Source organism: Eleginops maclovinus, chromosome 10 (genome assembly GCF_036324505.1).
Source record: "Eleginops maclovinus isolate JMC-PN-2008 ecotype Puerto Natales chromosome 10, JC_Emac_rtc_rv5, whole genome shotgun sequence".
NCBI classification, from domain to species: Eukaryota; Metazoa; Chordata; class Actinopteri; order Perciformes; family Eleginopidae; genus Eleginops; species Eleginops maclovinus.
Genome location: NC_086358.1, coordinates 13,457,337 through 13,481,195, shown reverse-complemented (window position 1 = coordinate 13,481,195; position 23,859 = coordinate 13,457,337). Strand labels below are relative to the sequence as shown.

General features: G+C 41.4%; 1 protein-coding gene across 1 annotated transcript; it reads left to right on the top strand.

Moving 5' to 3' along the window:
* Positions 1 to 2,974: 2,974 nt before the first annotated feature.
* On the top strand, positions 2,975 to 22,214 carry hs3st3b1b (heparan sulfate (glucosamine) 3-O-sulfotransferase 3B1b). The gene is made up of 2 exons (XM_063893891.1): positions 2,975 to 3,811; positions 19,099 to 22,214. Exons 1-2 carry the CDS (start codon positions 3,231 to 3,233, stop codon positions 19,715 to 19,717), a joined length of 1,200 nt encoding a protein of 399 aa, XP_063749961.1. The 5' UTR covers positions 2,975 to 3,230; the 3' UTR covers positions 19,718 to 22,214.
* Positions 22,215 to 23,859: the final 1,645 nt, after the last annotated feature.

The window sequence follows — 23,859 nt, the reverse complement described above, 5'->3', positions numbered from 1 at the left end:
GCTGTCTTGTCCTTTCAGCCAGGAGAACTGTAAGATACTTCTGATGCTGCTCTGAATTATATTCCTATCAGGTTTTCAACTGTTGGATCGATTTATTCGCCACAACCACCAGAAGCATTCCTCCTCATACTATACAAGAGATGACTTTGAGCTGCTATTCTGATGCAAGGTAAATTCATCCATTCTCACAAAAAGCGTCAGGCTAGTTTATTTAGTCTCAGATTTAGACATGGGAGTTATTCAATAACATTATGAACTTTACTTATACCAACAAGTGCTCACTGAAATGGTTCTTTGTAACTTATCTCGGATGTTTTAGCTTCCCTTATGATATATATATGCTGTTTTTAAATCCATCTACACTCTCCTTAAATCTGACTTCACAGCGTCCATAATTATTATTTTGTGACCTCACAGCCCGTGTGGGAACAATTCAGGGTCAGCACAACTGACACAAGGGGGATTTGGAAACTTGAAACCTCCAGTGTGCATACATCGAGAACGAACGTTACCAGATCGAATGTAGAAAATTTTTTGCATAATCATAGTTTCTGAGTTTTTCCTTAATGGAATCGTCCTTTTAATGTGGTAAGTTGACTTTGTTTGAAATCACCAGTCACTCAATCATTATGTGAAGTATATAATAATTTATATTTATGATCATTTTACACTATCTGTGAATGGGATTTTGACATTTTTGCATTTAAGATTTTGTCACTTTTAAAAACTATATTTTCAGAAGCCATCTATATTTCATATTCTTTTTTTTACAAACATACAAGCTTCTCACCTTCTCATTGCTGATACAAGTCATTAAACCATTCATGTTATTTATGTAGATTTTCTTTTCATAGTCAACCAAACTAAAGGGCAAAATATTCATCTGTAAACAGTGAAGGTCCCGAAACAGGCATCTGAAGTCTTCCCAGTGCAGCAGCTTTAACATCCAGAGGGGAAAACACTGTAAAGGCAACAGGATTCAAACCAGCAGTGAAATCTCAGGATGACGGATGACCTCTGGCCTCTCTTCAAAGGTTGGTGTTGCAACATAGAATCCAAAGCTCTGCAATAAACTATAAAGCAGCGTTTGGACAGAAACTAAAACCCATAATGTAAAACTATCTCTTTAAGTCCCTGTAGGAATATCAGAGGGATAAATGATTGATTCCGTGGAAAATAAACGATAAACTTGCCTCACACGCAACAGGTCATCCTACCAATGTTTTTATATGAGGAAAATATAAATAAAAAACGTCTCTCCTGCTGAATATATATATATATATATTTATATTTATTTTGTTGTATTTGATCCGATTATCTCTTCATTTGTTTCTAAAAAGACCGATGCCGTTATTTCGACGTGGTTTTGACTGTGAATTGCAGCCCAAACTAAAAAATAAAAGCCCTATGTTCATATGCAAAAAAACACATCTAAGTAGATGTCGTACACATTCAGCCAATCTGTTCGTTCGTTTTAAAAGATGAAAACAGTCTGTCAGTGGGTCCATTTCATAACTCGGCCGAAGTTCCCGGGGTTTATATTACAGATCTGTTTTGACTCATCTCCAGTCTCAGATGAAAAATAGTCGCTGAAACTTTCTTCTTCTTCTCTCAGTAAATTAAGTGCATATTCCCACTGTTGGGGTTTTTATTCAATACAGGGCTCTTCAAGTGTTCCCAGATATAAATGTTAAGCCTACTTTCCGAACATGACTGAATTACGTCCAAAAGAAAACTCCTAAAAATAAATGTGATTCATAATGTCCATATGTATGGTTGCATTTTTCATTTACATACTGTCTTTGCTATTCTGATATATTTTATATTAAACCTACATTTCATTTTTTTAAAGAAGTTGCCTAATAATAAAATAATTGTTAGTTGGCATCTTATGCCTGACTTCTCAAAGTGGCCTTTATGTCACGAATAAGGCAATAGTTAAACAACAAAGCCGTTATTAATTATTGTGTTGTTAAAATTAGTAGAGATTCGCTGTGCAACCTGTTGAATGAGGGAATTTAGCTTCTTAAAACAGTCTTCTACTTGTTCAAACCGTGAATTGACATGCTGTTGGTAGCGTAGCCTAATATTCAGAGACGTAATTAAAGTACTATAATGCGAAAAGGAGTAACCTAATGTTAAGCAAAAATGAGTGTTTTAAATACATAAGTTGTTCTTGCTAATACTTATTTGCCATACATGTCTTTACACAGTATTCGTTTTTATGTATTGTTTCAATTTCTCTCGGGGTAAATGAAGTTTATCTTATCATATACTATTTTATTCATTAGTTTCTTCACGCATAACTGTTCAGATTAACGAGACGTGGACATATTAAATTATCAGTAATTATGTAATGAATTATATAATTAAAACCACACATTTTTTTGTTGTTTTTAACGATCTGTTTGAATGTTTATAGATAAAGGCATTAACTGAAACTATATGACCCCTACATTCTCATTCACTGTGAGTAAAAGTCAATCTATTTCATTTAGCGTGTGTGTTTAGGATAAATGGATCATTCACTTGTGTTGATGTTACTTTTTGCAAAGCTGTCCCTTATTTTCAAAGCGTCTGCTGAAATTGAAATTGAAGTTTATTTTGTTTATTGTCTGGCACAAAGGGGTTGTCAGAATAAACCTGCTGGAAACATTTAAAGTTGTCTGAATTCATTTGAACATTATGTCCGCTTACATGAGAAACAACAATTTTCTTGGGAGTTAATTGGTTTCTATGCCCAGTAAGAAAGTTTTCCAAACTCTCAGCAGCGTCCCGCACACACGCTTCATCTCCGTAGCGAGGCTCCCACGGATGGCCCCGCCCTTACCCCTCCCTGATTGGTCCGCCCATATAAACAAAGGCTGCATATGTATCTCCTCTGCATCTATTGGCTGTCGCTGCTGTCAATCACCTATTCGTTCCTGTATAAGGTCTCGTGCTCCAGCAGCAGCTTTAACAAACCTGAGATGAGCCTAGAGCAGTAGAGCGCTGCGTCTGACAGATCCACAATCTCACATAGTGTAGCCAGAACTATGATTACAAATTCCTCAATGCGTATTAATTCCAGGATGTACCATTATCTACGACTGCACTAAGAATTTTTTTCATTTGATAGTTTTATTTATGTTTAGTTATAAGTGCGTAATTTTGCTAGGATTTCCAAGGTGCCACCGGGAGTGAGTTGGGCAATATGCGCCGCTGGGATATGATTTTCAACCGAAAGGCTTATGGAATATAGCCTGGTTTGTCACAGCCTGTATGCCCTCTGGTCCAGCCCCGTGAAGAAGAAACTAATACTGCTCAGCATCATGTTTTTAATCTGGGTATACCTGCTGTACTCCTGCGTGGGCTACTGCTCCACGATGCCAAGTTTGGTGGTGGACAGTTACCGGGGCAAGGAGACTTTGTCGGTGGTTGGAAAGAGGACAGAGAGCGGCAGGACGGACCTGGTGTCCCGACTGCTGGCCAAGCCGCAGCCATGGGAGGATATAGAGAGCGACTACGAGGAGCCGTCCATCAGGACTGCCTCGTCCAGAGACCTGCTCGATAACGAGCTGGAGATGGACAGAGCCGAGGACTGGGACGAGATGCAGGGAGAGCAGCAAAGAGCCCCGGAGCCCAGCGCCATGTCCAGCTTCTCCAACGGCTCCGGGAGCAAGAAGTTGCCGCAGGCGATCATCATCGGGGTGAAGAAAGGAGGAACCCGGGCTCTGCTGGAGTTTCTCCGGGTTCATCCGGACATCAGAGCCGTGGGAGCGGAGCCACACTTCTTCGACCGCAACTATGACAACGGACTGGAGTGGTACAGGTAAAACTCATTTTATACTTCTGTGTGTGGATTTTGTGTGTGTGCAAAAAACGAAATATGAAAGATGGAAGCATTTTTACATGATTGTATAACTCCGTGAAATTGATTTATAGGGTAGCCTAATTGTCAACGCAGTGCTGCGAAAACTCATGCTTATATTGATAGACAACAGACAAATATATATTTTATCAAATGTTTTCACAAGTTTTGTCTCATAGACAATTATAAATGTGTTTAGGTCATTTCTACCAAAAACACACAGCACAGTAGTTGCAGCCTGCTAAGCTAATTAATTGCGGAGTGGTTTGCAATGCAATTCATTTTGACCTCATTAAAGTACATCAAATTAATGTATTTTTTCACAATTATCCAACACGTTTTACTCGTTTACGTTTACTCCAAACTCAGGTATTAATTGGAACACGGAGACATACTTTGGTTGTGTCTCTTGCTTTTTGAAAGTCCATTTACGCGTCATGTTGCTGGCACGTACATTATTATGCCATATTAATTCCATTTGCTAAATTGTTTGCAGACTTGTTTCTATCGTGTATGTTATTTAACTAAATATTGACTCTGTGTGATATTATGCTGGGGGATTCTACTCAGCCTGGCCTGTTTGTGCGATGTGCAGTGATCTCTATTGGACACAGTGCAACACTGCACCTTCACGGGGACGAGTCTAAGGGCTTTTCCGTCGAGTTAAAATGTGAAATTAGTGTTTTTGTGTGTGTATTGTTACGACTATGGTGGTTTTTCAAAAATATATATAGCATCTCAATTGTTTGTAGCAGAGTTTGGCATTTTAGCACAGTTAATCTCTCTGTATTGTTACATTTGTGTAAGCACGCACATGTATGACAAAAAGCGACCCCACAGACATTTCATAGCATAATTTAAGCTACTATTGGAATATTAGGGGTTAACGGGAAAGGCACATTTTGCACAAATCTGACTGACGATCAAAATCAATTCCCTTGACGTCTTGGATAAATTCACGGATTTTAAAAGTTACAATATTAAAGTGTTTGTTCTTGTAGAATATTTAACCTAAACATGTTTTAAGAGCTGAACGCATGTGTATCATTTTGACCACCAATAGGCTCCACAGCCAAATAGCTCAGTTTGCATTCAAGCAGAAAACACATATGCAAGACAAAGTGAGAACAAAAGCGCTAAACATCTTCAGAGGACGACAAACTAACATTATCCTTTTCATTTACATCACAAAGTGCTAATATAACGAGCTGAGGGTCTGTCGAGCGTAATAACTGAAGCCCATCCAGCTGCTCATAATGAAGAGAAATAAGCTAGTTACGTTTTTAATTCTTCCACCAATTTGGATTTGCCCTTAATTATATCTGGATAACGTTAAATAAGATGATAGGCCTACTGTCAATTTTTATATTTATTATATTAACAAATAAACAAGGTTATGGCTAATAAATCGTGGCCAAATCAATACATTGATTGTGTATTGGAATTCCGCTAAACATCCTCAAATTATTTTCTGCCTTTTGCGACTTTCATTTTGGATAAGCTTTGAAGCTTCCAGTATTTTGCCTCTGGGTTTTTTTTTTTTTATCAAAGTTGTATCTGATATTAAAATATGGAAAGCTAATCTGACAAATTGATAAAAGCTTTGGGATTTCGTGGCTTGAATGCCTGGATTTGGTCCGTACACGTTAAATATGCAAGACCTCGAAGGGGGCCCCTGCAATGTTGGACATAATGAAAAAAGAAGAGCCAAATGGGGAAGCAAGTTTTGGCAGCATTCAAAATAAAGACACCTTTCCTAGATTTGTGCAAAGAAAGCAGATTAACTCTTGCTTTGAGATTGGAGTAAAGCTGTTATTTAATTTCCACATGCAGCTACTTTTCAGGGAGGGAATTGTGGAAAAGTGCTGTCTGCTAGTTTTGAAAGCCATGAAATCTAATACTTTTTAAGCCATGTAAAGAAGTCATGACTCCAGGTTTTCTGTTGAGGTGGAATAGAAGCATATCGTCCTGAGCTAAATCTAATTTCAGTCAATGTACTCTCCTGTTGGTGCCAAAAAAATATGCCAATATGCTCACTCAGAAATACACAGAGATAGAATGTATTTTTCTTTCTGCATTTAAAACAAAACATATGCAAAAACACTTTTTCGAACATTTCATTTCGAACATTTCATGCAGCAACCAGATAGCCATACAAAATCCACTAAGTTGTTTAGCCCTCTCAACCTGAGTTTTAAAACAGTAAAATGTGTCTTTTAAGGAAAAACTGCAGTAAAAAAACGCCCATTTTAGTGAGACAGCTGGTGTAAGCAGTAGTAGAAGGAGGGGGAAAACAAAGTTTTAGTGTTTCTATTTTTCAAGCGAGGATGGACCTAGAAAGGAAATCATACTTGACTCATTGCTGTGTCTCCAAAGTTTCCCATTAGGACCAGATACTGGAGATGACTTGGGAAAGCGCAGGGATGTTCCACACAGAGGCAAAATTGTGTGGCATTGAAATATATTTTGTGGGAATATGATCTGATCTCGGCAAGGGTCATTTACGGAGGCGACTGTGTGTGTACGAGTTGTGTAATTCACCTTGTTTGTTCATTTGCACAATCTCTCTGCTGTGCACTATTGTATTCAGCTTGCACCATCCCTGCCGTCCCCTAATGGACACGCATTCAGTATTCCTCGAAGTAAATGCAGCCATAGAAGAAGTAGAAAGACTCGGAAGTTACAAAATGAATGGAGGTGGCAATAACAAGTCTTATTGTTGATTTCTGATGTACTTTGACAGTTTTTATTTGTGCCAAAGACAAACACATGATTCATGCTTTTGACCGAGGGGTCCTTGCATCAGGAGGTACACATTTTCACAGTGAGGTCATGCATGAACTGGCCCCAAGGAACACACACACACACACACACACACACACACACACACACACACACACACACACACACACACACACACACACACACACACACACACACACACACACACACACACACACACACACACAGAAAGAGATCCAGAGCTCAACAGGCCAGTGTGACTGAGTGTGAACAGGAACGTTGGGTCATTATTTCTCATTTTCTATTTGCACCTGTTCACTCAAAGTTGAATGGTGTTATCTGATAGCAATATATAAATAATGCAGTTATCTGCAGCACATACATTAACGGCAAATTCTGTGACCTTATTCATGGGAAGATTAAAACTCATACATTGTGTACAATAGATCTCAGGTTCGGCAGTCTACATTTTCTATTATGTATTTAAATTTGCTGCAATGTTAATGAGGAATTACAGTACACTAATTTTTGCACTTTTCAAAACATGGTAGAACAAAACAAGTAGGTGAGAGAATACAAGTTATCTAAACAAAGAGACAAAGTGTATAAACCTTACAATATTAAGTTATAAAACCATGAAAAACCCAAAGAAGAAATGTAGGATTGTTAAGAATTTGCTGTGATGTTGTGTCTTTGAGACTGTGAAGGCGGTTGTACCAAAGGTAGTTTAGTTTAAGTCTAACAGTTGTATATGGTACGATTCTCCATCCTACAGTATATATTTATTTCTGCATATACAGTTTGTTTCAGGGTTTTTGTCACTTTGAATAAACTTTGCCCCCGTGATAGTTTAAAGTTGACTCTTTCCACGCTGTTCAACTTCTCTTTAAGGAGCAGTATCTTATTTACTCTTAACTCTTGTTGACTGCAGCCCTCCTCTCTCTCTGTCAGCCTGTGGTGCATGTCGCTCTCTTCATATTCCATTTAGCCCTATTGGCTATGAAGGGTCTTTGAAATATAATTACTATACTGTGGTTTTGCTGTTGTGTCACGGGCTCTGCTCTTATAGCTTGCTGTCAGGGCCCCGGCAACTGTTGACGCTGTTGCTCCTCCCTTGGAGTTGCTATAGCATTAAACATGAGTCTGTTGAAGAGAGTTTAGTCATACAGTTTATGGGTAGGATATGGTGTTGGAATGTCACATTTTAAAGGTTACATTTTGGGAAATTCAAGTTGTGATCTGTCTTATTTAGGGTTAGGGTTAGACCTGGAGCCCACACACTGAAATACACAATCCTCAGTCTTTGTGTGATGTGGTTTGTAATCAAAGCTTTCGGTTGAGACTGCTGGTATTGAACCAGGCGCCATCCCCGAGCAGGATGCTCCCCTGGTCAACCTTTGTATCTGTGATAAAACACGGTGGAGGTAAACAAACATACAAAGCACTGTCAGTTAAAAGCTACTTGTAGTCCCACACAAAAAAAGCACAAGTGGTGCATTGTTGAAAAGGAGGCTCACGTTCCGCTATCAGACCTTGGGCTGCTTGCGGAAGTCTGCGCTGTTTGAAAGGCGTTATCTGAAAAAAAGGTCGGTCCACCCCCACTGGTGGCTGTTGAGCCTTGAGTCAGACTGCAGCTCCTGTCCATGTAAAGGACAGTTCTGGATGGGTGCACACCCTTTTATCTGCTCGCCACAGGGGTGCTCCTATTTCCATGTAGGTGACCCGTCCACTCTCTGTTGCCACTGACCTCGCCCTCTTTCCTTCCTCTCTATGGCCAACAAGAGGCCACCTGCTTCTATTGAGCCCCAGTGAAGGGCAACAGTGTTCACAAAACATCTTGAGCTGATGTTTGCATACACGGGATGTTATGTAGAAAGCCAATAGGTTTTCAAAAGTGTTGTGCATGGTTGGCTCAGCTGTGAAGTCACTAATAATTTCCATCTCCTGTCACAAGAGAATGAAAACACTCAGACAGAAATGTCAGCATGGCGTGGCTCCTCAGGGATTGCCGGTATTGATCGGTCAGGCCTGATTGGAGGTAATGGGCAGAGCTGGGTTAAGGGCCTTTGACTGGGGTCAGTCCCACGTCTGTTTGCTGACAGGCTCTGTGTGTTGACCATCTGCAGGGCTACAGAAAGCGGCTGGAACCTACAAGCCCCACTGGGGATTTTATAGCTTGAAGAAAACAATGGTATGGCCGTTTTTAAGCCTCCTGTGCATGTACACTGAGGTATTTGACAGAATCAATGAGAACTTTAAGTGGCTCCAAACCAGTTCTAGAGAAGACAAAGATGAATTTAGATGATTAGATACTTTGACACTCTGGTTGTTTCCTGATTCCTGGATACTTTGCAGCTCTTCGGGGATAGAGCTCCCGGCCAGCCAACCGTACAGCTGACAGCAGAACCACTCATATGCTCTCCACATAAAAAAAACAGGCAGTTTGAAACTTCGCCTCTGTGTTGGTTAAACTTCCACCTCGTGCTCCCAAATGAGAGGGTTATTTGTTTATAGTACCAGTTGTATCCCTCCCCCAAACATTACCCACCAATCCCTCCCTTATGGACTGCTTTCTCTCCGCTCTCCAGCTGTGCACTTGCTCTGCTGCTGTGTTAAGAATAGTGTTGCACGTCATTCTCGGCTAGTCCAATCCTGGGCGGAGTTGCTGCAGGCCTCACTGACCCATCGTGGAGAGGACAGAGGCCCTCGCTCCTCTCCGCCTAAGCTAGTATGCCTCATCCCAGAATGGAGAGTGACCAGGGGGTGGAGAAACAGAGAAAAGGCAGCTTTCAACCCCAAATTACAAGCGGTTAATTGTGAAAGGGGAGACCTGTGGAGAGGGGAGTGGCAGCGCTGCAGTGTGGTTGCCTTCCCCCCAACACCCCCGTCCACCCGCTGATGATGTCCAGTAAGCACACCAGAATGGTGGAGACAATATGGCCGCCAAGGACAGGAACCTCCTGCTGGAGTGGAGGACAAAGGCCACAAAGCAACATGCTTGATGCAAACAGAAAAGCAGAAAGTCTTAGCTTTCCTATGCAAAATGGTGTCAACAACAATGAAAAATACCAACAAAGAAGGGTAATGAAGTACTGGAGGAAGTGTACAAACCCTCCCTCTGTGCTATGTGTGATTTAGGCCCTTTTTTTAACAAGGTGATAATTTGAATGTTGTTGCACGTGTCAGAACAGAAACATACATTCTCCCTCCAGAGTTAATGGCCATTCATCGCTGCTAAATAAACACTAATTTACACATTAGAAAAGTTCCCTAGGGGGGTGGGGGTAAAACTCTAATACGGTTCTGTTAATCATTCACTCTTAAAGATTAGTAGGGGAACTCCTCCCAGAACTAAATAATGAAAAAGTAGTTAAGGAGAAGTTGTAGGAAGAGGAAAAAGTGATGACTGTAAAGCTTCACTTGTCCCAGGTATTAAGTCCCAGAGGTAGCCATTAGGGTGCTGGAGAGTGTGCCTGCCTCTGGGAAGATAGGACACACACACACACACACACCAACACACACACACACACACACACACACACACACACACACACACACACACACACACACACACACACACACACACACACACACACACACACACACACACACACACACACACACACACACACACACACACACACACCCAGAAAGAGAAAGAGTGGCTAAGGTCTCCTGAGGTTTCCATTAGCCTGGCAGTAAAAGAGCAGAGCTCATTAGAAGCCCAGAGTTGTCTCCCTGCACCGAGGCTTCTCGACACTCGTCACTCTCTCCATTTAAGATGTACTCCCAGAGCTGTTGGGCTCTCTCTCAAGAGCTGTAACACCACTTCAGCTCAACTCCAAGACAACCTGGCCAAACCCAACCAACTTCCAATTATTTTCCACCACGAGGAGTTTTTCTCTCCCTTGTTTAACTGATTGGAATCAGATGGGGGCCATGGAGGGACAACACGCTGTGTCTTTTGGAGGCAGCAAAGACTATGACACCATATCAAACAGCTACATTTCTGCTCTGACTTTTTTTTTTATTACATTTTACAAAAACAGAAAAGTCTTGAGTTTCGTATGGTTTGTCTGGAGTCCGTTTTTTTCAGTCCTTACTTACTTAAATGGAAAAAAAATCTGGCACATTTACCCCATGATTTTATTCTCTATACGTATGCTTCAATCCAAATGAGATTGAAAATGTGTTCCAAAAAAGGTTTGTACGTTTTTGGCACAGCAAATATGCAAATGCTATCTAATTCTGGTTGTGGATAAGAAGAAGAAAGAAAGCTATTATGCTCTTGAAAACAAACATACTCTGAAGTATTCTGTCTGAGGACCGACATATAGCATTAAGCTAGCATTTCTCAAACATTTCTTACCAATTTTTTGGACACACTCACTTCACAAAATAGCTTCCTGGCACAGAGTGAGCGCAGATCCTGTTTCACTTCTAACCAAGAGGCTTACTGATAGAGATATAGCGGAGGGGTGATAACATTTGTCATCGTGCTCTACAACCGCCTCTTGAAAGAAACCCTAAAACTGAGCTCTGATGTCTGCTGTTGGCAGCACTTTGTAGCAGAAATGGTTAAGACAGAACCTGATGTGTTTAACAGTAATTACCTTGTCTTCAGGGTGCTCGGAGATACTGCAGGAGACTACATCTAGGCTCAAGTCCAAAGAAAACTGACAGATTGCCTGAGGATTGTTTTTTCCACACCTCTGAAAGGAGCAGGTTAATTGTCTTGACTGGTGCTATCGTTACCCAATTTAGCTAATTATACGTTAGCTGTCTTCAGGAATTTGTAAACCATTAACTTGCAACAGCTGCACTGTACGGAAACAAAAATAATAGTCTAAATCACACAGGAAGATGGTTTTCTACTGAGTGACATACAGTAGAGAGAAATCCCCTCTTTCTGGCACACACTTTGTAGTTCACCTGTCTTCAAAAAGGTATGCAGGCAGTTACGGGTGACAGCCAATTCAAACAGGATGCAAAGTAGTTTGCTCGCTCACTCTGTCTCTCGGTGTGTGTGTGTGTGTGTGTGTGTGTGTGTGTGTGTGTGTGTGTGTGTGTGTGTGTGTGTGTGTGTGTGTGTGTGTGTGTGTGTGTGTGTGTGTGTGTGTGACTGTGTGTGTGACTGTGTGTGTGACTGAGTGTGAGTCTAGGGAGTGGGGGTGGTGTCATGTATGTTCTTCTCGAGTCTGTTTCATCTTTTATTCATCTTTGCTGTAGCTAGATCAAGGAGTCATGTGCCTCTTGGTGCATGTCAAGTGTCAGGAAATCAGTCAGAATGGCTGATTCTTGGCTGCACAGCCACACAAAAAAACCCAGAAATCCACACACACTCACACACAAGCTGAGTCTTCACCTGCAGTCCTTCATTGTTGTTTTCCCTGTTGTTTTTTATCCTTTCACGGTTCATCAGTTTATTTGGAACGAGCTGTCATTCAGTCGCGCCCTTATCCTGATGGAGCGGTGGAATGTGTGACTATAGCTTCAGGATAACACCTTCAGCAAACACTCGGGGCAAACACACTGATTAGTGAGGATTACGCGCGCTAAACAAATTCTGCGTAATAATGCCAAGTGGTGGATTTCAAAGAGTGCGTGTGAGTGTGTGTGTTGTGGTATTTTTGCCATTGAAGCACATACAAAGAGTAGCCCGATCGCTGCAGCAATGTCCGATAACTCTTCTCGTATTGCCTGTCAAACTAAGCGTTAAGATGTTAAGTGTTACTAAAAACGACGCAATATTTTACTACTGTTATTCCAGTAAGATTTGGGCATCATCTTTGAAAAGCAGAAGGAAAAAAAACCACTTTGGCAAGCACACATTTTCACATTCATGAGAGAAGGGAGGAGGTTTTTTATACATTCTCCTCTCCGCCATCCCTTTCACCAACTCCTCTGTTTTATTTATACCACACGGCGGGCTCCTTCGCTTCACTGCAGGGTTATTAACACTCGATAATTCCATGCAGCCAATGTGGTTTCAGGCCTGAAAAAACATTATGGCCTCACACATTCCTTTTTTTTGTTTTCCAAAGGTGCCAAATAGCAACAAATATACTTAAATACAGATTTTCCTAGTGGGAAAAATGATAGTTACGTGTTGAATTGAATAATTTGTGCCTGTCACGCCTGTGCGATGCTGCCCATCAAAAGGCGACCACAATGGTATAAGAGAAGAATGTCTCAGCCTCACTTAAATATTTTCAGAACGGAACAGAGGGGGGTATCTGAGGCTGCGGCCGGGGGTAATATGCTGTTGGGGTGTCTGACCCCATGTAGTCCGTGACTTTATATGTGGTGGTTAGTACTCTATTTATTCATTCTACTACTAGTGTCTGATGTTGCCTCCAAAACCAGGCTGGGTACGAGCCCGAAACCATGGATGGTCTGTGACCGCAAATCCAGACTCCCCTTCTTTCTGTCTTTTTCTCCCTTTTTTAACTCACATTCCCTCTGTCATTCACTCTTCCTCTCCTACACACTCTTTTTACACACACACACACACACACACACACACACACACACACACACACACACACACACACACACACACACACACACACACACACACACACACACACACACACACACACACACACACACACACACACACACAGGCTGTAAGAGACACTACGATAAAAAATGCTTCTGTCTTTGGCGAAAGCATTACTCCCTGATTCCAGTGAAAAATGATGGATGTACGGGTTGCATCGGTCGAGTTAACTGCTTTGTTTACGCGGCGGGTCAGTAGATTCCCAGGCTTCTCTGACATAGTGCAACTTCTTGATGGAGCTAAGGGGTCTGGGAGTTGCATTTATCAACCACATCAAGACTGCAGCACAGATTTGGGTGTCAAAGTGTCACTGAGCAAGAAATGAGATGAAGGCTTCTACCAGTTTGGCCGTTGCACTCATTATGTTTTTCTGGGAAAGCTTAAAATGGAAGCAGCTTGATTATATTTTGACCTTGGATGCTGTTGTGCAGCCACTTAGACTCCTTTATTTTCCTCATTAGTAGAAATGTCCTTGTAATTTTGAAACCAAAACCAATATGTGTGTTTTTATTCTTCCAATTTGGATTGAAGTGTTTCCAACCCTTTAGGCTGTGACCATTAATAGCAAGTAATGTTTACTCATATCTCTTTTAGAAAAGCTATGTTGCATAAATGGCTTTCCTAATGCTTATCTTGTCAATTATCTTACAACTATTCTCTTGACATGGGAACCATTGGTTAAATCCACATTTAGTTACTTATCGTTTTGAATGTAAGCCGATCTTGGGCTTTGTTTTAATATTTTAAGAATAGCAGGATTTACAGCAATTTGGATCCTTTTCATCCCCGGTTGTATGTAGTGGTGTTAACATTGTCTGATATCTATCAGAAATCTGATACCAGCATTGGAGTTTTTGCTACATAGATCGACACCCATCAATCCAAACTAAATACTTGAGCTTATAATTTGTGCACATGTACCTCCAACAGTATCTTGAAAATAATGCTGGCACCACAACAAGGAATAGTCAACCAAATGAAAGAAAGCCTGAGTTGGCACTTAATACTAATACCAGAGGACAGTGGCCCCAGTAACGTTCCCTCAACCTGAAGGTGGAATTTATCTTTCGAACTGCTCTCTTTCTAACAGCTCTTTTAGCCCCACCATCCCTTGCAGGACCCCCGACATCCAGGTCTGAGTTTGTAATACTAGGGCAGCCTGCATTATTAATCCTTTTAGCCGACAGATGATTCGGAGGGTCTTCCACTCAGCCACCTTGCTGAGTTTCCAGTGACACCATTACTCAGTGAGGCCTGTTAATTTGAAACCCCAGGCCGGGGAGGAGCACTGACTGTTGACTCTGATCAGGATGATGAAGCTGTAGCGTCACTAAGAAGTATCAAGTTACAAGGAGATATATGCATCATTTTTGGTATACAAAACGGAGACGTATAAGATACAGACCCACTTCAGCATACACTCCTGCAAGGTCTCAAGTTTAAAGCAGAGATGTCTGGCTCTGCTCAACTAGGAAGTGATCCGTCAAAAAGCCATAAGTGGCCACATAGTAACACCTGCACTCCACTCGAAGTGCTTGAAAGAAAGAGCAGATGAAGCTTCTGTATCTGCAGCCGGAACTCTTCCCCCCTCTCTGCGTTGGAGTGTCCCTGGCCCCCATAAACCATCTTCTCTATTCTTTTAATTTAAAGCCAAAGCCATGCTCTGTGGTTAAATATAATGTCAGACTCCAGGCACAGTGGAGTGTGTTTTTCTAAATGTCTGGCCTCTGTATGTGCTTAAATGCTACTTTGAAAATGTTCGGTGATCCAGCAGAGTTCCTCATGCGTTCCTCCTTCTGTAGTAACCAAAATGTGTATGTATGTGTGTGTTACATAAACATTTTGCTCCATTCAGTTCCATTTCATAGCATGTAGGCTTTCCCTACTGTGAGCTTTAAACAGGAGGGCTGGTTACGAACCCTGCTTTTATTTACCAGTGAGTCCTCCATGAACTTGTGCAATGAGTAGAAACGATTAAATGTATAACTGTGAACAAGACGTGCCCAGGCTCACATCATCCAATGAGGAATAAAGATGTTTCTTTGTATTTCCTGAAAATGCTTGTAAGTCCACCAACACATTGGTTCAAGTGAAGGGCTCAGGCAAGAGGCCCTTGGAAAAGAAAGGGACCCTTTCAGTCCTTCTTCCCTCATTTCCTCCCTCTCCATCTTCCCACTTGTGAAGTGTCACTTTGCTATCGGACCTCGAGGCCCTGATTGTCAGGGGTCGGGGGAACCTCTGGGATCAATGGAAAAGAGAGCAGGGTGAAGAGTGGAGACTTGGGAGTGTAAAGAAAACTTCTGATTTCTGCACGTAGAAGGGAATTGTTTATATCTGTATGTATTGCTGAAAGTAACTGATGTGTTAGATTATTTTATTCTGGTTAATTCAGCCTCTACTTACAGCAATGTTAAGTGTATGCTGTGTTCCAGGTCGGTGTAAACTCCCATGAGGAGATAACATTAGCTCAAGGGTCTTAAAGCCATGGAAACCTTAGCTCTAAATGCCTGTAAGAGCAAAGCCGCACCCTCCCTTCACTGCTGGATACAAAGTGCCCTCTGATTTGTCTGTATTCAAATAAACAAACCCTAATTTGAGATTCAAATGCTTTCAACATCCAGACACGTGAGACAATTGAAAACCTTTTGTATCGAACTGAAAATCGACAGACACACATGCCAAATAGGTTTTTCCTTTTGTCTTTGAGCAAACCAGTCATTTTGGCAGTGATGCTGTGTCACAGACAGCTCGGTGGCAGCCCGTTATCATCAGATCAAACATGACAGGGGGGAGGCAGCAGAAGCATCAGACAGAAATAACCCTTTTCCTGCCCGCCGTTTATCTCCGCCTGGGATGAGGGCTCTTTTAAACGCAGGCCAAAGGGCCACTCCGCCGGGCCCTCTGTTTGATGCTGTCATGACAAGGGCTTCTGCTTTGTGTCTTATCGCTGTTTTTGGCATCTCTTTTAACTTAGAAATACTCTCAATTGACAAAGGTGCAGAGGCAGAGAGGAAAAAAAAATATATCATGTGAAAGAACAAGCTAAGCAAGAAAAAGGTTCTGCATCATTAAATTAGGATACTTTTACTATACTTACTATTTTTGTATTAATACTACTACATAGATATTTCTACTATTTCTTTGTGGGGTCCTTGGTTTCCATGGGGGACAGGCTGATGTTTGCAGGGCAATTTGGGAACACGTTCCACTCAAGAGCTCTCCAAAAGGCTTCTCTCACTCGAGGTTGAGAAGGACGTGGAAGTGCTCCACTCAGCCCTCGATAAGCAGCCCCCCTCCCTCCCTCCCTCCTTCTCCTCTATCTGCCCCCTCTCCACCCTGCCCCCATCACCGCCCCTGTGCCCTGACCACTGCCCTGTTCACCCCTGCGCTCACGGACAATGGCTCACTTTCAAAGAAAAGCAGGAAAAAAGAGGAGCCCGGTGTCACAGAATTGCCTGTTTGCTGACTGAATCTTTAAAAGCAGAACCTCATAAATCAAAAAGGAGCATAATAGCCATTGTTTCTCCAAGAGCCACTTGTCCCACTAAAATTCCCCTCCTCTCTTCTCTTTTCACTTTTCCTGACTTTTTTTCTTGCCTCTTTGGCAGTGAAAGCGGGTAAAGCCAGAGGTGTTTTTATTTTTTTTACAAGGGGGGGTCACTTCTTGCTACTTTGACGCTTTTTAGGGGCTTCCTCCCGCTTGACCAACCATTTCCTTATTAATGCCTCTCCAACCCCCAACACTTTTTAAAAATGTTGTTATTTTCCAAATCCCTGAGCTAGGATCAGCATAATCTATCACTATGCACATTGTAAAAACTCAGGCCTCCTCCCTATCTCCATGCCGCATTGTCATGTTGAAATCGGATTAGATGGGAAGCCATTTGCCTCCACTGTGTCGGTTCTGGACTCTTTTTGTATGTTAGCACAAGGAATGACAAAAAGCTTGCAGGCAGTATCACCATTGTGCATCAAGAGAATGACTAGTAGCTTGACGCTTGGGTCGAGAATGTTTGGTTGCATTTCCTTGAAGGCATTCAGGTGGGAGCAGTTATAGGTTGTTGGAGGGAATTATTAATGTGTGCTTATAATGGGTTGTATAAAATAATATTGAGGATGATGGACACAGACACGTGACTTGTTTTTAATAAAGGAAACTAAACGAGTCATGATAATGTTAGATTTCTGGCTTGTTTATTTATCATCCCTGGCTTTGAATTAGCTTTTGGAAACAGCTTTGCTTTCCTCCCCGTCTACTGCATCCACACCTCGACGTGTCAGCAATCAAGAAGATATTATCATAATTAGATCACTGGCACTGCATTAGGATTACACAAATCTGCTAACACCATTTCCACCAGGCATTTTATTGCTTACCTGACTCTACCCTGGGTATTTTCTCCCTTCCCTCACCATTCCTTCTTTCTTGCGCACAATTATATGCATAGCTGGAGAGCCGATGTACCATGAATTAGCCATGAGCTGGATGGACGTGAACTAGATTCCAGCTTTTATAATATTTTTTTCTGAGAAACAGCTGAATCTCTGGGGAGAATTCTAGTGTTACAGACTTCTGAGAGTAAAGAATGTGTCCAACGTAGTCTTTTACCTATCTCCTTGTGGAAGTACTCTGTGTAGAATTACATCGAATTTGAATGGGATGGACTACAATGGTACTGTCTACACAATGGTGTATCAGTGGCCTAGCCTTAACAACAAAGGCGAGGCTCAGGGTTCAACAAGCCAGCACTAGTCTTATCTGCGAGAGCGTGTTCACCCTGATAAGCGCCCTTGGTTATCTCGTGCTTCCTTTTGTTTTTTCCTCCTTCAAGGGCCTATTAGCTTTTTTTGCTTTTTTGTGTGTATTTGAACACATTGAATTTGAATTTGATTTACTACTTTATTTATGATTAGTCAGTTTCCAGTACGTAATCCAAACCCCTCCCATCCAGCCAGCCCTAGAAACACATGTAATACAGCGTACATCACACATAGTTTTCTCCTTGGTGTCAGGGCCAAAACATGGAAAAATGATCTGTATTCCAATGTCAGTGAAACCGCTCTTATCGCCTCCACCATAATCTAGACGTTGCGGTTGACCACCAATTGTGAAACCTAATGCTTAGAGAGTAGAGCGTGTTCACTTTCCCTTCAAAAACAGTTGTTCTCAAGTACCTCTTGATTATATGTCTGCATGTAACATATCTTTGTAAAGCCCATCAGCCATCCTTTACCCCAAACCAAACCTACTCTTGTTAAAAAACAGATTCCCTTTCTGAAACAAGCCTCATCATCTTTCAGCACTGTAGCGTTTAAGGCTTTTCTTTTTTGTTGGTCGGCTAAGGGGCTGGGCGTGGAGTCAGCTAGGTGGATTGAGAGTGTATTTTGCCTCCAATAGTAAAAAGAGGAGAGGGTTCATTTTAATTAAGTCCGAACACTTTGGAACACAACATCCAGAAGTGAGGATTAAGTAAAGCTGAGCTCAGGGAAGACCCATTAGATAATTAAATGTACTCATATTCTGAGCTAATTTATTTAAAAAAAATGCATTGTAAGCTTAATTGTAATAAATATTAATAAGGAGTAATAGGTTACAACAAGAACGGGAAAGCTTGAGGAACTGGACTCAGAATCCCTAATATGGTGAAATATATGGTCATGTTTGGAAATTCCTGTAAATGTTTCCTCGTGTTTGTTTATGTACTAAATACGAGTTCTCTGTTTTCAGTCAGTAGTGAGATACTGTATCTTATGAGTGAGTGAGCATGTTGATGTTGGACGGCTGCCTGCACTAATAGGTTTTGGAGCCTTATAATAAGGCTAAACAGGCTCAGTGACTCATTGATTACAGAACAGCACACTCCATCAACTTGATTACATTAGGCAAGACGTTGCTCCACCTTACCCTTCTCCTAACCTCCCTTTTGTGTCTTTTAATCTGCAGGGAGCTGATGCCCAAGACTCTGGAGGGCCAGATAACCATGGAGAAAACCCCCAGCTACTTTGTGACCAGAGAGGCACCGGCCAGGATATCCGCCATGTCCCGGGACACCAAGCTGATTGTGGTGGTGAGGGACCCCGTAACCAGGGCTATCTCGGACTACACACAGACTCTGTCCAAGAAACCAGACATTCCCTCTTTCGAGAGCCTCACCTTCAAAAACAGGACTACGGGGCTCATCGACACCTCGTGGAGCGCCATCCAGATCGGCATCTACGCCAAGCACCTGGACAACTGGCTGCAGTACTTCCCCATGGAGCAGATCCTGTTTGTGAGCGGCGAGCGCCTGATCAGCGACCCGGCCGGAGAGCTGGGCCGCGTGCAGGACTTCCTGGGGCTCAAGAGGATCATCACTGACAAACACTTTTACTTCAACCAGACCAAGGGTTTCCCGTGCCTCAAAAAGGCCGAGGGCAGCAGCAAACCCCACTGCCTAGGCAAAACCAAAGGGCGGACCCACCCCAACATTGACCCTGAGGTGGTGCAGAGGCTACGGGACTTCTACAGGCCCTTCAACATGAAGTTCTACCAGATGACAGGACATAACTTTGGTTGGGATTGATGTGAAAATCATCAAAGACTTTTTTTTGATGAGAAGTTATTTTTTTCCTTCTGTAATTCAATGGCAAGATGTGGAGATATTGCTATATATATGTAAAATGTACAGAAATCTATTTTATAATAATTTATTTTTATTTCTAAGCAATTAATTCACTAAGCTGCCTAACCATATTTGTACATAACATCTGGCCCACATGTTGTTTTTAACATTCCTCATTTTAATTCTACCGCTCCTCCCTCGTGGTCCTGTAAACTCAGCGGATTTATCGGTGCTGCCGTAATGCAGATAATCAGCGACGACTGAAGTAGAAATTAGGGTGGAAAATGTAAAAGCACCATATTACGGGTACAGAGCGCTCACTGAGAAGTGGAGAACACCTATCCCTGTGCATCCTCATTTTATATGCATCATAACTTTACCATCATTTAAAACCTACACTGATTCTGAGTGTGATTCTTCACTGCAACACAGACCTTACCATAAGGTTTTCTTCTATCTAATTTTCCTGCACGGCATTATTTTAAGCTGCAGATCTCATGTCCCTTTCCAGTCAATAACAGTTAGATCAATAAGCCTAATTGATCTTCATTGTGTCACTCATGCTTAAAGTATACAGCTGCCCTTTCATTCTCAGTGCTCCTGCTTTCTGCTCTAATGAATGACCCATCCATCAAACCTTAAGTCCTATCCCGGACCACATAAGGTCCCATGTTAACATTATGCTAATCGGGTAAAGGTAACTGGCAGATCGATGGAGCCTCCGTTCTCTACTTCCCTATTAGAAGCAGTGTTGGCTGAGAGCCATGCTCTTGCCCTATCTGCTCAGTTCAAAGGTCACGCAAAGTCTCAATCAAATTTCCTTGAGAGGCGTTTGATTTGAGGAAAGCGGAGTCGGAGCACCGAGGGTCATTGGGAATGCGTGCCTTGTTTTCACTTTATGATGAAAAAAGTAATTGCGTGAAGCTCAAATGTCAGGAATGGAGCATATAGATAAAAAACATGACAGGCTAACAACAACTCGGATTTGCCTCATCGAAATAGAGCTTCTTCAAAAAGAAGTCCGCCAGGCCCCATGTGAGATCCCACAATAAGGAGATCAAAGAAGGAGGAAAGGGTTTTGTGAAGCACTCTCAGCACAGCAAGAATTGCCTCAGGCAGGGGAGTTCAGTGTCTAACCAATCTAGTGTCATCAAAAAACCTCATGTGCCATCCATGGCCTATATACTTTATGCCTTATTCACTCACGTCATCCTCACACGTCTCACAATCTCAACTTTCTACCAAAAAAACAACAACAACCTTTGGGTTGATATCACGTTTCACACAGCTTGAGTTGCTATCTCTGCTTTTTTCCGCTTCTTAGTTTCTGTCTTTCAACTCGAATTCTTGATATGCAAGAGGGAGAAAAATGTATGGCTATCACTCTTTGATGTGCTGCCCCATCTCTTTGCAGCGGGTTGTACACACTACCATAAGGGCAATGGGAGGTGGCCGTGCTATGCTATGGTGTGCTATGTTACGCTATGCATGCTAAATGTGGTGGCCAATATTTAAATACAGGGATGATGGGAAGGGATTATTATCATCCACAGGAGGGCATCATATGTTTTAAGTAGGGCCAGACTGAATGTACACAGACTATCCTCACACTAAAACACCCTCAAATCAATTTTGAAACGTCAGATTGTGACTCAGTTTTAGTGAAAGGTAACATTTGATTGTCGCTATTTCTTTCTAAAGTTAAGAAAATGTAGTGCCTCTTTAACTATCCAATCCAACCCACTTAGCCTGTTCCTGTCATTACGACAGAGAATTATCCCAATTCAGCTATTTCTACTATTTTCCAGTTGAAACCAACTGCATGGTTTAGCTTCAAACCAATGGTTGGAAGCAGGGGAGATGAAAGCTTGTTACACTGCATTTTCTGTGGTGCTATTTTTTACTTTTACTCTACATGAGCGAGGATTCTTTTAGTCATTTTATGTGGAGAAAGCCTTCATCCCCCCTTCCTTTCTTTGTGCAATGTTTGATTATCAAAAAGCATTTATGATGACCTCTCTCAGCAAGCTGTCACACTCTGGAAGGATAGTCTGACATTTTCCCTGTAATTGATGGAGAACTGCATATGAATTCCGGTCAAGTTTATGTTACTGAGGGAAATCTGAAATAAAACAACAACAACAACGTGCATTCATGGGTTCACTCCATGTTGCTGCATCGGTTATGGTTGAGTTTTATTCAACCTGTTTTTGAAATTTAAAAATGGTAAAAATGTTTGTCTTACCCACATATAATATGTATTTAGAATAGCAGATCTGTATGTACAAAAATGAAAAAGACATGTAAATCAAGTATTTTGTGGTATGTACATCAAAGGAATTAATTTTACACAATGCAAAAGCAAAATGGAACAGATGTTTCTAGATGATTAAATACTGAACATTCAAAAGATTTCTTTGTATGAAGAAATAAATAAAAAAGTATATATTTTACCAAATCTGCTTGTGCTTGACTTTTATTTGCCTGATTCTCATGTGGAGTTTTATTAAAATGGAAAAAACTACCCTTGCATTTTATATATTTACTGTTTAATTCCATGCATCATTCCATCGTCGAGTAATGCAAATATTCAAACTTGATTGAAAAGCTTCACCAAATCTGTCCTTAGAGAGATGCAGAGAAATATAAACACCTGGTAAAGTACCCGCTCCAGAAGGTGTCTCAAAATGCACATTTTGCCATTATGACACACACACATACCATACACACACTTACAAAAGGAAAACAATGTGTCTCTGTCATGGCTGGTAGTATTAAACCATACATCTCTGATATTTTTGTTTTCAACCCAAATAATAATTGGAGGATATCACATCAGATTTGTGGTGGGTGGCCAAATAATAAAAAATAAACTTCAATGGCAACAGCCATTTCCAAAAGTCCTGTTATTTTTTAAATTGTTTCATTAAATAGTAACTCTTAACGATAACATCATGTTCTCCGGGTCTCCTAATGGGGATATATGCTACTGGTTTTGGGGATACATGCTGTAATCATCACAAACAAAGTTATTTTCACCTGCACAGCAAGACAAGTTGATTATATAGCTATCAATCAATTACAAGACAAAATCAAAAGAGCTGTACTCTGTATGAAAAAGAGAAATATCAAGAAACCTGAGTAAATGGAACCATAACTATCCTCTATATGTCTAAACACCAGTTGACGTATAGTGTGTTCTTTTGGTTGGACTGGCCCTTTAATTGAGTGAACAGCTCATTAACGCTGTATCAAACACGCCTTGTGTTGTCCTCACTGCAGTGTAGCAACTGTAGCTATACAACCAGCCAACTCTGATGCAATAAGACGCCGAGTCGTAGTGAGCATTTTTCTTGCTGTTTACTGTGGCTTCCAACATCATCTTACATGACAGAGTGAAAACTGTAACAAAGGAATAAAGTTTGACTGTTTTAGCATAAATCTTGTAATGAAATATACCTGTAAATATGTGTATGTAAAACGTTGTAAGTAAGTGTAGTCTTTCCTTTTTAAACAGTATTTTAACATTAACTTATTAACCTAACAATGAATTTGTACTTACGACATTGCCTCTAGTGCTAACAGTGGACTTCACGTGCATACACTCAGATTGTTTACTTTCCACTCTACCGTTCTAACCCCAAAACCCGGAACCGATTAATGGCAACACACACCTGCTGTAACTAAGATCTAAAGGCCCCGCCCACTCGGTTTTGACGCAGCGTTATACTTACTCTTAACTAATACAGAATTTCATGAGCAAGCTAGCCACTAACAATGGGATTAGATATTTTTCTTTTACCTTTTTTCACATGGCTGTGGGCCACATAGGTACACCTCATGCTGGAAGTAATCCGACCGTGACGTAGCAGTTCAGTGCCAGGAGACTGTCAAAGGAGAAGCATTAAATGAACCTAGGTAAGCTAAATGCTAACTGCTTGTGCTAACATGCATGTTTTGAGTTGGTGTTTTGGTTATGCTTAGTTGTTTGTAAAATAACAGTAGTTCGGCCGCTGGCATGTCATTTCTGATCTTGTGTGTCTAGCATTTAGCTGTGGTATTTGCTGTGAATAAGTTTAGTGGACAAGCTTGTGGTTTGGTTG